At 43.4% G+C, this 14577-nt stretch overlaps 1 protein-coding gene across 1 annotated transcript in view; it reads left to right on the top strand.

Moving 5' to 3' along the window:
* arfgef1 (ADP-ribosylation factor guanine nucleotide-exchange factor 1 (brefeldin A-inhibited)) overlaps positions 1 to 14577 on the top strand; it is a 60492-nt gene that overhangs the window by 38537 nt on the left and 7378 nt on the right. The window contains exons 13-29 of the mRNA XM_080794276.1: positions 50 to 158; positions 3720 to 3921; positions 4387 to 4498; positions 5058 to 5263; positions 5393 to 5477; positions 5645 to 5810; positions 6174 to 6325; positions 6426 to 6554; positions 7015 to 7173; positions 7408 to 7549; positions 7964 to 8054; positions 8285 to 8325; positions 8438 to 8610; positions 9592 to 9743; positions 10138 to 10310; positions 11019 to 11179; positions 13068 to 13198. Coding sequence (XP_080650402.1) covers positions 50 to 158; positions 3720 to 3921; positions 4387 to 4498; positions 5058 to 5263; positions 5393 to 5477; positions 5645 to 5810; positions 6174 to 6325; positions 6426 to 6554; positions 7015 to 7173; positions 7408 to 7549; positions 7964 to 8054; positions 8285 to 8325; positions 8438 to 8610; positions 9592 to 9743; positions 10138 to 10310; positions 11019 to 11179; positions 13068 to 13198 — 2384 coding nt within the window. The remainder of the gene's footprint in view (positions 1 to 49; positions 159 to 3719; positions 3922 to 4386; positions 4499 to 5057; positions 5264 to 5392; positions 5478 to 5644; positions 5811 to 6173; positions 6326 to 6425; positions 6555 to 7014; positions 7174 to 7407; positions 7550 to 7963; positions 8055 to 8284; positions 8326 to 8437; positions 8611 to 9591; positions 9744 to 10137; positions 10311 to 11018; positions 11180 to 13067; positions 13199 to 14577) is intronic.

Consider the following 14577-nt stretch of genomic DNA (forward strand, 5'->3'; position numbering starts at 1 on the left):
TGAGTATTAAAATTCTTGTACTGAAGTGACTTCTCTACATCCTCTCCAGGAGCTTACCCTGAGAAAGAAAGGCCTTGAATGTCTGGTCTCCATCCTGAAGTGTATGGTGGAGTGGAGCAAGGACCAGTACGTCAACCCAAACAACCAGACCAGCATCGGTAAGACACCAACACACCTCTGGGGCAAATTAACTTGGCACACAAAGTTCGGAAACTTAACATTGGTCCATTATTTCTCCACCTTAATAATACCAATTGATATTGTATTTTTTTATCATTTTAATCGTTGATTTATAACGACGTATACTAGCTTGTAAGAATTGGGCATTCCTGGAATGAGCAACACTGCTAAACGTCTGGGTTGCACCCCCAAAGAATTTGCCAAAATGGCAAATGGCTGGTATTCAACCCTTGCTTTGAGTTGCTTAGTGGATTTGATGATTGCACTCTCCCACAGTAATTAGGAAAAAACAACAGACATTGGCCATTTCTACACTATTATTAATTGTGTTATGGAACTCACAGCGGGTGAAAGATCCAAATGCAGCTGGTAGATTAGCTTTCCCATCACTCTCTTGTAGAGAGATCGTCATGTAGGCTCAATATAGTTCCATAGCAGACGTCTTTAATCATTCTAAGAGACTTGCTGCTCTCCCTTTATAGATAATGAGAAATTATTTTCAATGATGCAAGTCAAGAAAACTCATATCATTGAGACACAATCCACTGTGTCACTGCTCCTTATCAGCAATGTCCCAAATTTATCTATTATTTGCAGAAAATGCTGACAGAATACATCATGCTAAATCCAATGTGTATAGATATCATGTGGTATCAAAGGCCTGTCAGTTGAATTCCAAGCCTCTTTGCCATGACGGTTCTGTGGAGAACTGTCTGTCTGCTGTCAGTGAAGCAGGTCTTTCTCCCTGATTAAAGCTGCCTCTGGCTGGCGCTCATCACAGAGGTTAACTAGGGTTAGCGACAAGGTGCACATCCATCAACCTCACTGGGATCAGTTGTAGGGTTGAAGGCTGAAATTCATCTGTACCTCTTAGGGGGGGTGAGTCAACACCCAGAGGCCAAAGGCCAAATGATACTTTCCGCTTCCACAAAGCCGTATGATGAATTGACCATGGTGGACCCTATTGTAAACAAGTGTAATGCTTTATGGTGTCGTCCACAGTTAACAGTTTCTATTGAGTTGTGCTTGAAATTGACTGTAATTCTCCAATCTGTTAATAAATACTTCAGTCGATCAATATGGGTTCCATCAGGTGACATGAATTTCATCACCAGCTCATGTGTTCCTCCCAGATTTTGTAACTGTGCATACAAGTACACTGACTGTACATAAGCTAGAACGTAAACATGGACACACTGTTTGAGGAGTGAGTAGATCTGTCGCTACTTGCTACCTATTATTATGTGACAATATAAAGGACTTCAATTTGAAGTGATTTTCGTTGACGGGTTTGATAAATGGTATGCAGGCAGAACAGAATAAAAACATAAAAAGACCTCTCAACCTCTCTTCAGAGGATTATAATAAATGGGAATGAACAAATAATTGACGCAAATGGACACCTCGTACACAACCATGATGCTCTTGCTATTGACGTCTGCAGACACGAAATGCTGGGTCCTTCGCAGGCTACACGGACACGCAAAGCAAAGGCCTTAATGTAAACGGGTTAATGTAGCAGTTTATGACGGAGGTGACACCTTAGCCTGAGCCATGATAAAACACCTGTCAGTGCCAGAATGTATCCTGTCTGGGCTTTGGCCTCTGGCTCTTCTTTACTTCTGGAAGTTCCTGCTTTTTTTGCTGAAGGGGGATGGTGGGGGAAGGGGGTGCTAACTTCCGAGGTAATGGCAATTAGAGCGCTATCCCCACAGGTCCCTGCAGCTAGCCTCAGGCTAAACACTGACAGCGAACTACTAGCAAAGCCAGCTGGACTTCACCCCCAGCTCCAGTTACTGTGCCAAAATGATATATTGTTGTTGTTTATCTTATATTTATTTATTAGCCATGTTGTGTGTGCTGTTAATGTTGAGTGTGCTGTTAATATTTATGCCAATAGAGCGTTGCCGTCCCGCTCTATCATGGCGACGCCAGGCCCAGGAAATAATTCCCAATGCATTTTTCCCATAGACATTTCGAAACGTATTTATTTAAAGGCTTATAAGCGTCGTACAAAGCCAACTCTTGTCGTGACAAATCATGACAACAAACACAATATTTTGGACCAAACAAATAATTACAAAGAAGAAAAACAACAAAAGTGTTGTAACCTGCCGTTTTTTTTCTAATTATTTGTTTGGCCCAAAACATTGTGTTTATTGTCATGATTTGTCACGACAAGAGTTGGCTTTGTCCGCGGTGTAAACGTCTTTAAATAAATACTTTTTGAAAAATGAACAGCGATTTCTTTTCCGGGTCTCTCTCGGGGGGCGGGACTGCGACGCTCTATTGAAATAAAACCTAGAAAGGTACCCCCCCTCCCCCAACTTCTCGTTCTTATCATTGTGCATTGTTTTTCTTCTTCTGCCCACTTCAAAAGGGAGAGCAGGTAACGATTATAATGTGCTGGAGTGTTTGCTAGAAGCAGTTGCTGTGGTTACTGTGCACTGGGAGTGTTTCTGACACCTACTGGGTGTCTGTAGCCTTAATATGATGGTGTCGTATCGCAGCCTCTGTCTGTCATGTGTACGGTTTCATGTACCTGTCAGAAACCCTCCCCCACCCCAACCCCGTAGTTTGTAAACTATAAACCCTGTTACAGGTTCACTGTGCAATCCAGTACAACACACTCATGGTAGAAAATGACTGGAGTCTGTGTGCACGCTAAAGCTTTCTTCAGTTATTAACCAAATATTTCTCCCGTCTCAAGAGCTTTACTTTTGGATTTTCTGTAAGCCAGTCTGCCTTAACCCCTCCACTGGTCCTACACCCCTTTCTCTCTCTGCTGTTTGTGCCTCACACTGCCGGCTCGCATTACGCGACACCGTCCTGAATGTTTTAGAGAGTTTCCGATGGGTAATCAGATGCCCGTGTCCGCAGAGTGGTGTTAAAGGCTAGCTGCCTGGGAGGACCTGTTCCAGCATCAACAAGTCACAGATCCTTCAGCTCAACCCCTTTGGCAATAGAAACAACTCTCTCTCTATCTCTCTCTCCCTCCCTCTCCCCCTCCCTCCATGTTCTAGCTCAATTTTCTCCCTGGTCAGGAACTTTATTAGATAACCCAGCTTTATAATGTCCTCCATCTACCAAATGCACTACACTGCCCTTCTTGCTTGCACCTGGTGTGTGTGTGTGTGTGTGTGTGTGTGTGTGTGTGTGTGTGTGTGTGTGTGTGTGTGTGTGTGTCTTATTGGCTGTTGATGGTGACGTAACTACGGTACATTGGTTGGTATAAGGTCAATAACGAGTCTATAGTAATAGACATTGGTTAGTAGCAGTACTTGCGCGCTTTGCTTCTGTGCGGTTAGTAGCAGTACTTGCGCGCTCTGCCTCTGTGCTGTTCTCAAGTCTATCTCCCCAAACACTAATCTTTGAGTGAGCTTTGTTTTACCCACCTTTCCTTTCCGCCTACAGGGTAGGGTGTTAACAAAGTTTTGTTTCATGAGGTGTCCTGAAACAAAACTTGGCCATATAGTACATGGGGACGATTTTCACGTCTGCCAGCAAAGTCATCCTTTTTTTTCCCTTCCTCCTCTCAGGGCAGGAGAAGCCATCAGAGCAGGAGCACACAGAGCCCAAGGCTCCAGAGACAATAAACCGCTATGGAAGCATCAACTCTCTGGACTCCACTGCTTCCTCTGGTATTGGCAGCTACAGTACTCAGATGTCAGGCACCGACAACCCGGAGCAGTTTGAAGTCCTCAAACAACAAAAGGAAATCATCGAACAAGGCATTGACCTGTACGTCTGCATAGAAGAAATACATACTCTTAACCTTAAGCCTGCTTTGTACTTGTTGTGCGCCTGAGTCTTGCACCAAAAATAATCCATCTACAAGATATGCTATTTTCTCTGTGAGACACATTGCACAGCCTAGTATAAATATTGCTTTATGCCTAATTTATATTCTGTACTACGATGGTGTTACTTGCCAACTTGAACTGATTACAAGCTTGTAATTATTGTCAAGCGTCACTGTCACTTTATGGACTACAAATTAAGCTTTATTTACACACACACACACACACACACACACACACACACACACACACACACACTCACACACACACACACACACACACACACACACACATACACACACACACACACACACACACACACACACACACACACACACACACACACACACACACACACGACCCTGTCTGTTCTGTGGATACATATATTTGTAAATTCTTAACACAGATTCAACAAGAAACCAAAGAGGGGAATCCAGTATCTTCAGGAGCAAGGCATGCTGGGTACCACCCCAGAGGACCTTGCTCAGTTCTTGCACCAGGAGGAGAGGCTTGATTCGGTAACAAATCAATCTAATCTTTACTTTGTTGGCTTTGGGTAACAGACCAACGATATTTAATTTAGAACAACCCAGCATGGTGTCAAAGTGCACATTGGATGTTCAGGCGCACAGCAGACTGACAACAGTTCCCATCTACTCCACCCAGCCACTCTGGCTCCATGTGCTTCACCCAGCACCAATGTTTACTTTAATGAGGAGAGCACTCTGCCTTGATTGGGCTCAAGGGTAATAATCTGTGGTAGAGTGAGACTATCATTTGCTCAGGGACAAGTACCATCAAGCCCAGCTGTATAAAAGCAGTTGAGTTATGAAGGTACAGTATAGGGGTGAGACTATAATGTATATTTATCTAATTGACATAGCAGTCAATGAGTGAGTGTTCCCAAGTAGCTATTTGGATAGGCATTCGTTGGAACAACCATTAGGCCTGTCCTTGTTTTGCCTGAATTTTAAATTAATGGAAATTAGACAGGCATTTTTTAATTAATTATTGTACTGTATGTTGCCTCATACAGTACAATAATGCCTGTTCTCATTTTGGTTTTCCCCTCTTAAGACTCAAGTGGGAGAGTTTCTTGGGGACAATGACCGCTTCAACAAAGAGGTGATGTATGCCTACGTGGACCAAATGGACTTCCTGGGCAAAGACTTTGTTTCTGCGCTGCGTATGTTCTTGGAGGGCTTCCGGCTGCCCGGTGAGGCCCAGAAGATTGACCGGCTCATGGAGAAATTTGCTGCTAGATATCTGGACTGCAACCAGGGGTGAGATTCAGTGTCTTTTCTGTAATATTGTCTCATGTAGATCAGGTGATAGCTGATAGGAATAGCTGATCTTTTTTTCTTTTTTTGTGTGACACCTGTTATTCATTTGTTTCCCTCTCTCCATCCCAGACAAACTGAGTTTACGAGTGCTGACACGGCGTACGTCCTCGCCTACTCGATCATTATGCTGACAACAGACCTTCACAGTCCACAGGTAAGCCCTTCATCCCGCCGATCCCAGCTGCCACTGGAAATACATACCAGTGGCCAAATATATATAAAAATCCCATTCCACAGTATCGATATGCACGCAATGTCAAAATGCCAGGGACTACATAAACATAATTTGACCCACGTCCCCTCCCACACTCCCTTTAAAAGGTGAAGAACAAAATGACCAAGGAGCAATACATCAAGATGAATCGAGGGATAAATGACAGCAAAGACTTGCCAGAGGAGTACCTGTCGGCCATCTACGATGAGATTGCGGGGAAAAAGATTGCCATGAAGGAGACTAAGGAGCTCTCCCTCAAATCCAGCAAGCAGAGTGAGTCTCCCTCCGATAGGAGATGAGAGTCACATTACACTCTGAAATAGAGCATGTCCAAAGTTATTATACCGGTAGTTTGTTCACAAGCACCATTAAATGCCTTAAATTAAACGTCATGAATCTCTGAGTCTGATCAGAGTTATGAACTCATATCATTATGCACAGTGGGTTACGGCCTGATCGCCCATCAGACTGAGAGCAATGCTGGGAGATTGAATGCAATTTCTTATTGATTAGATTGTACTAGTCTGCCTGGAAGGAGGGGAGGGGGAGGGGGGGGGGGGGGGTATTTATATGTATTTAAAGTGTAAGATTCTCTACATGTAAAATAAATCACACTGTGCACTGATCTGGGCACAGGTGTGGCGAGTGAGAAACAGAGGCGCCTGCTGTACAACTTAGAAATGGAGCAGATGGCCAAGACGGCGAAGGCTCTGATGGAGGCGGTCAGTCACGTCCAGGCGCCCTTCACCAGCGCCACGCACCTGGAGCACGTCAGGCCTATGTTCAAGGTGAGACGTGCACCCACACCACCCCCACACATCTGTACTTCCACAACTAACTAACATTACACCACCTGACCACTTCCATTCTTTTCACTTCGTACCTCAGCTTGCCTGGACGCCGTTCCTGGCCGCCTTCAGCGTGGGGCTTCAGGACTGTGACGACACGGAAGTGGCCACTCTTTGCCTGGAGGGCATCCGCTTTGCCATCAGGATAGCCTGCATCTTCTCCATACAGGTACAGTAGTTTATTTTGACTGATTCCAATTTCAACTTTCTTGTGACCACCGCGCTCTGACTTACAGTGTATGGTGAGTTGCCAGCTTAAAGGGTAAGACCACTTTTGTAGAGGTTTGGGTTGTGTAGTTACCTTGCCATGATGTCACTCCAAATGTGGACAAGAAATAAAAAATAATTTCTCCAGTGATTAGAAACTGATAATTCAAAATATGCTCCTCATTGACTTACATTGTACGCTGAAACAGCTCATTTGTTTTAATAAAAATGTTCAACTTCCTGTTGATTTTACTATTTGAAGATCTGGATCCACGGATCCAGACCTTCCTAATAAAAATGGCAAAATTGACATGCCTTTACAAAATAGCATATTTTGGGGAGGTTACATATTCCTAAAGGATGATTAAGTTTAGACTTGCTCTCTCTTCTTCCACGACCACTCCCCCCACCTCCCCCACCAGTTGGAGCGAGATGCGTATGTCCAGGCCTTGGCCAGGTTCACACTGCTGACAGCCAGCACCGGCATCGCTGAGATGAAGCAGAAGAACATTGACACCATCAAGACCCTCATCACTGTGGCCCACACGGATGGCAACTACCTGGGCAACTCTTGGCACGAGGTCAGCCTCCAGTCAGCCTATCACAATATCTCTCTCTGCATCGCCATACAAATCCATATTTATGTTTTTCTTTTGTGTAGAACAAGAGATATTACAATGTTGGGTTTTATTATATTTTCTATTGATTATTGTTCAACTCTTGCTTTACTGCATTGATCTCCATCTTCCTACCTCAGATTCTCTCTCAACCTTTAGTTCTCTGTTTGACCATGTTGTGGTGCTTCTTTTGCTCAGATCATGAAGTGCATTAGTCAGTTGGAGCTGGCTCAGCTGATCGGCACGGGGGTGAAGACGAGATACATCTCAGGGACGGTGCGAGGAAAAGATGGCTGGATGAGTACCAAGGAGCCCAATACTGATGAGTACCTAGGCCTAGGTTAGTATCGGCTGATGAACATGGAGTACTGTAATGTAATGTCATAAACTGATACTGTACTGTAATGGGCCGGCCACACCAAGCATGATGACTACCGTACTAATAGCATTGCTGTTGGGAGGAAACCTCATATTATGTCCAAAACTGTTATTTTTCAGGATTCAATAGTTTTTGATACTTTGGTGTGACACTGTAGTATGATCAAGGGTAGGGCATTAATTTACCAAAAAAAGAAGAAAAACGTTAAAATATGGAGAAGGTTTCTACTTGACTCCGACAATATACACTATACATTATGATAACTAATACGATAATTATAGCTGGGTTCTGTTGTGCATATACCATTATTGCAATGTCCTTGCTATCGATTACATCACCTCTTCATGATTTGTGTCTTTCTGCTTGGACCTGTAGTTGGAGGCACAATGGACCGTAAGCAGATGGCCAGCATCCAGGAGTCCATAGGAGAGACCAGCTCTCAGAGTGTGGTGGTGGCTGTAGACAGGTGCTGTGGTGGTCCTGGATAAAGAATTATACTGGATATATAGCAGGATATAGCCTTCAGTGGGATGAGAATGAACTTAAATAAACCAATAGCAGTGTAGATATGTTGGATTGTAATGAAAATGATCATGGTCAACATTTTTGAATAAAGTGCTGATTTACGCTTTCTTCAAAAGCTACTGCATATTTGCCGTTATTTCAAAATTGTGGCTTTTCTTTTTTCCTTTTCAGGATATTCACAGGTTCTACTAGGCTGGATGGTAATGCTATAGGTGAGACTTGATCTGATATCTGGATCCATTCCTTGCTACTTTTCATTCCTGCAGTGGTCGTGTTCATGTAAAGACTCATTCGCTGTGCTCATTTCCACATGTTCTCTGACAGTTGACTTTGTGCGCTGGCTGTGCGCTGTGTCCATGGATGAGCTGGCCTCACACCTGGCCTCACCACGTATGTTCAGCCTACAGAAGATAGTGGAGATCTCTTACTACAACATGGGCCGCATCAGGCTGCAGTGGTCCAGGATCTGGGAGGTCATTGGAGACCACTTCAACAAGGTGTGTAGGGGAGACCAGGTGACCGTGTATACTCGACTAGGCTGGGAAAAGTCAATACATCCATCCATCCATTCAACCGCTTATCTGTAGTCGGGTCGCGAAGGCAACAGCTAGTAGCAACGTTAGTAACGGCATTTTGGGGGGGTCCCGAGGCGATCCAAGGTCATTTTGGAGATATAATCCCTCCAACTGATTAGTCTGTCCAGGGGGTTTCCTTCCAGTGGAAAATGCATCGAGGACCTCCCTAGGGATACGCTCGGGAGGCATCCTCACTAGATGCCCGAACCACCTAAGCTGGCTCCTTTCCAAGCGGGGAAGAAGAGAAAAAAAAGAAAAGTCAGATGAAATGTAATTAAGTTAATCTAGTCTGATAAAGGATCACATTAAAGAGGACATTTAAAGGAATTCAGTCACTATTGGCATTCATTGAATTTAGATTTCCCAAGACATATCAGTAGGCGGAGATCTCTGATCGTCTGCTTATGCGAGTGCATTGGCAATATTGTTTCCATTAATATCAAAATTGTCAAGGTAATATTGCCAGTATTGTATACCAATATTAATACCAATATTGTCTAGTGAAGTCGGACACTGCAACATTTAACTGCAAATAAAAACTCTTGAATCTTATGTCAATATCGCCAAACAAATTCCTCATGCATGTTGTCAGTGAGTGGTCTAGTCATTTTACTAGCCTATATGCTGCTTCTCGACCAACCCATTTAACATGAGTGCACTGATTAACGTAAAGTGCTGGCAGGAAAGCATTCTGTGCCTTTTAGCATTCAAGGACTCATCTCATTATCTAACCGAGTACATATAGTTAGAGGCTACAAATGGAGTTTGTTGTATGTTATTATGTTAGTACTGATGGTCTGCTCTTGAGAAAAACCTACAGAAGTGTTTTGAGAGCTAGAAAAGCTGTAAATATGAAGCATTTTGAAGGTTAAAGCAGTGTTTCTTCTCATCCACTCTGCTCAGGTCGGCTGCACTCCGAATGAAGACGTGGCGATATTTGCAGTGGACTCTCTCAGGCAATTGTCCATGAAATTTCTAGAGAAGGGTGAGCTGGCCAACTTCAGATTCCAGAAAGACTTCCTGAGGCCTTTTGAGCACATCATGAAAAAGAACAGGTAATTTCAGGGATATTTCGCTATCCGTCACTGTGAGTAACCACATGAACCCCTAGCCTCCCTATTGTGGGCATCTCATAATAGGCAAACATTCAGTGGAATTAGCCAATCTTCTAAGTGTGTCAACGCGTTGTGAGTTTGTAGATTTGATTTACGCCATTTGTCATACAACAAAGTACAAAGTATAGGTTATGCATCTTTTTCCGCTTGTTTGCACAGACTCATGCAATAGGCCCACATTTAGTTAGACCCATCTCCAAATGAAGGATCGGCATCGTACCAATATTCTGGCATCAGTCATTCTCCTACCGTTGCTTCCTTCTCCCTCCTGTCTGTCCCTCGCTCCTCATGTCCACCTCTTCGTCCCTCTCCGTCCCTCTCCTGTGTGCTCCAGGTCTCCTACCATTAGAGACATGGTAGTGAGGTGTATTGCCCAGATGGTGAACTCCCAAGCAGCCAACATCCGTTCAGGCTGGAAGAACATCTTCTCTGTCTTTCACCTGGCCGCCTCTGACCAGGATGAGAGCATTGTGGAGCTGGCCTTCCAAACCACCGGCCATATCGTCAGTAAGTGTACACGCACGCGCACACACACCCATGCACACAATGTATTTTAGATGCTTTTTTAGGTGACAAGTTTTGTCCACAATGTAAAAAATTACAATAATTTACATTCTGCTACTTGAGGATAATTTAAGTTACCCATCTGTGCATGATTACTGTTTAATTCAGGCAAAGAAAGAGAACAGATGGAAGAGTTAGGGAATGTATATTTCAACAAGTCAGTCACACACACATAGATGAATTTCTGCTATTATGACTTATAACTTCTGCTTCTTGTACTGAAGAACGTGAAATTATTGTGTGCTCTTTGATCAGCTCAGTCAGATTAGCATCTGACCTATTCTCGTGTGTGTTAAATGTAAATGTTCAAGTGTTTAAACCATTTATTTGTTCCACTTCAGCTTTGATTGAATAGTTTATTGAACATAAATGTAAAAACAGCAACAGAGTACAGTCAAACATTCAGTTCAAAAGGGATAGCACCAAAAAAAAGTCCTTGTGGTCTTGTTTCCATTTAGGCCCTGTGCAATCAATTCATAGACTCACAGATGATCATTGAATTCGTTTCATTACATTGACAATCTGTTAGTCTTCATAATCTTGGTAGGAGGTGTCGGAATGTATCTAAATGCCAGTTGTTTCTCTGAACTGTTATTCTCTTATATCTCCCTGCACATTTCTTTGACCCAACCCCTGCTGTCCATCTCCCAGCGAATGTATTTGAGAAGCACTTTGCGGCCACCATCGACTCCTTCCAGGATGCAGTGAAGTGTCTGTCGGAGTTCGCTTGCAATGCCTCTTTCCCAGACACCAGCATGGAAGCCATCCGCCTCATCCGACACTGCGCCAAATACGTCTCTGAACGGCCTCAGGTCAGTGTCCTTTTAACCAGGGTGGGCTGTCGGGGGATTACAATGATGTACTGTATGGCTGAATACAGAACCCTTGTAGAGAAAAGTCCTTTTGCACGCCTACAAGGACAGGTTCATCGGAGCAGGCAAACAGTGCAAACACTAACAGTGAGTAAAGTGGAAGTCCCGCACACAGTCTTCACGTATAGCAGTAGTTTATCACCCTGATCGCCCAGGACGAAGTTCACCGTCCTTTCAATTAGTAACACCCAGCGCCCAGGACGAAGATTGATCAAAATGACGGAGGTTATTGATATCAAAACTGATCGCATCGCTCCACAGCCTGGGAGCGTCTGTTGTTGCAACAGTGGGATGTCATCGAAAATGTCCCCCCCCCCCTGTTTAGCCAACGAGATCGAAAATCTTAAAACGTTAATAACTCTTGATCTAAATCATAACGTCTAATTCTAAGCAAAGATCATGTATTAGACAGCCCACCGCGGTCCCGTCGCTAGTCGCGATAGATTTGATCATACCTCACGTAGTCGATCGCCTCTAGAGTGTTTTGGCTACATCTAGCTGCTACAGACACATCTAGCTGCTACAGACACATCTAGCTGCTACAGACACATCTAGCTGCTACAGCCACATCTGGGATAACATCCGGTCCGTCTGTAAAAGTGCTCCGCTACTATAAATCGCCGGGCGCTATGATTTAATGGATTCAACTTTATGGGTTATTTAATCATTAAATATAACCCCGGGCGATAGGGGTCTTATTAGGCTACTGGAGTTAAAATATCTATTATGACCTTCATCAGGTATCCAGAACCCAACATTATTAAGAATAATATCTTTTGAACAACCAATACGCTTACGAATACGAACCAATACGCTTATAAAAGCATTCTTTTATATAAGCATTATTTTATAATACGAACCAATACGCTTATAAAAGCATTATTTTGCTAGACCTTGAAACACAAAATGTGCAAGAAACATGAGAATGTACTGTAGGGATTATATACAGTAGTATGTGGATTAGTTTGCATGTGTATTACATAATGGAGATTATACAGTAGTGTGTGTGAGTGTGTGAGACAGGATTTGTATTCTTCATTGAGCGGGGTTCGGGTTCCCCATGGATCGGTACTTTCCCATAGAGATTTTACAAAAAATATATTCTAAGCCTAAAATCAAGCCATCCAGGATCCTGATTCCTGATAAAACCTTTGATTCTGTGAAAAAGAAATGATATGATTTAATGATATTTTTTTACTAAATTTAATAAATACCCTTTTTTCATTAAAAAAATTCACCAGGATCCTGGATGTCTTGATTCAAGGCTTAAAATAATTGATATAAATATTTTTGTAAATCTCTATGGGAAAAACGAATGGCTGTTTTTTCAGTGGGTCCAGAAAACCCACTGGTTTGCTATGCTATGCTATGCTCTATACCAAATGTCTTTGTCGAAAGAAAATAGCCGGTCTTGTAGACCTGCTACTGTGATGGATGACATGCCCAGAATAGGAACACTTCAGCTGGTTAACCCATTCTGACCTGAGATCAGATTCATACGAGGTTTCCACTGGACACACACTGGTCTGATGAACCCATTCTGACCTGAGATCAGATTCTAAAAATGTCAGTCGTTCTTCGAATTTTTCAAAAATAGCAGACCTACAAGCTCGTATCGCGCCACTCGGTGGCGCGATACGAGCTTGTAGATCTGCTATTTTTCAATAGCTAAAGCATAACATGATGCTAACACCAAAATGGGTGCCAGGTCAGAATGGGTTAATTGCCTTTTGGTTTTTTTTCAGTTCTAAAAGAGCTAAGCTAAGACCTTTATTGGTCTTTCTGGGGGAATTCAGTCTATGAACAGGGCCTCTCGCTTCTCTGACAGGCCTTCAAAGACTACACCAGTGATGACATGAATGTAGCGGCGGAGGACCGCGTGTGGGTGAGGGGGTGGTTCCCCATTCTCTTCGAACTCTCCTGCATCATCAACAGGTGTAAACTGGATGTCAGAACCAGGTAGGAAGGCTTCAACATCCCCCCCATGTAATGTTATACTTGAAATCCAGCGTAGTTTCACAGAGCATGAATGCGTCTTTTTCAACAATGTCCGGCTTCATACTAGTACTGTCCCACACATTCACACCTGGGAGCTTCCCAGTACAACCACAGTCTTATACTGTTGGCCAAACTTCTACTTTCAGCCAGGAAATGCATTCTGATAAACTGGATTAAGGATAAGCCACCAACGGTACAAATGTGGTATAGAGAGATCTTCGGTGTGCTACCCCATGAAAGAACGACGCTTCCTTTCAGGAGGTGTGGGTCCCACTATTAGACTATTTTCCTACTGAAATATCTCGGATCCTTCTAAAAGCCCAATGCCCCATTGATTGGACAGATCTAGGATAGGAAAAAATAAATAAATAAACTGTATGTGAATGGGCTCGAGACAGGCTATCTTGGTTTGTTTTTCTTTTTGCTTGTTTTTCATTTGGTTCTGCATGCTTTCTATGGTATGGTGTGAATGATGGTGTAGAATTGTAGATTAACTGGAGGAACCCCCCCCCCCCCTGTCCTAATGTTGTTTTGTTTTTGTTTATATGTTATGTCAGTTTGGCAAAGTGTGTCCTCTGTAAAGAATTTAAAAACCAATACAAATATTAAAACAAACAAAGAAAATACTGTTGGCCAATGAGCAACTCCTCTGGAGCGGTTGGAGGTTATAATGCCTTGCTCAAGAGCACTTCAACAGCGGCTATGGTTGCTCAATTCACTCCCTCACCCCGATGTTTCCTGCCAGTACAGGGATCAAACCTTCCTGCAATCTTCTGCCTACTACCAGCTAGGGGTGCAACGGTTTAAAACCAAACCGTACAGTACGGCTTACACAGTTCAATACGCCCTTATGAGCTGCACGCTTTCGGTTTGCAATTAATTAATTTCTTACAGCTACAGAGATTTTTCAGAGCCTAGGCTGCAGACAGGCTGCAGAAAACCCCGCAAGTGACTGTCAAGCCCCCAGTCGTGCCCCCCCCCCCCCCCCCAAGAGATTAAATGTCGATCTTTATTGTAAACTAAACTTTGTTTTTTTCTGTGCAACACAATCTCCCCCCTGGCCCCTCCCCTCTCCCCCTCCATTCTCTTCCCTGCCTCGCTGGCTGTGTATTTTCTTCCCATGAGTATAATCATGGTGAGGCACAATAGCGACATACAGTAATTATTTTTCTTGAAAAGAAATTAAAAAGCAGAAAATAATAAGGCTAATAAACTGAAAATGTATTTTTAACTGTACCGAACTGAAACCGTGACCCCCATACCGAGGTACGAACCAAACCGTGGGCTAACTGAACTGTTGTACCCCTACTACTAGCACCCCCCTCTTAATGTTTAGGCGA

Source organism: Protomyctophum bolini (genome assembly GCF_963924005.1).
Source record: "Protomyctophum bolini genome assembly, chromosome: 21".
Classification (NCBI taxonomy): domain Eukaryota; kingdom Metazoa; phylum Chordata; class Actinopteri; order Myctophiformes; family Myctophidae; genus Protomyctophum; species Protomyctophum bolini.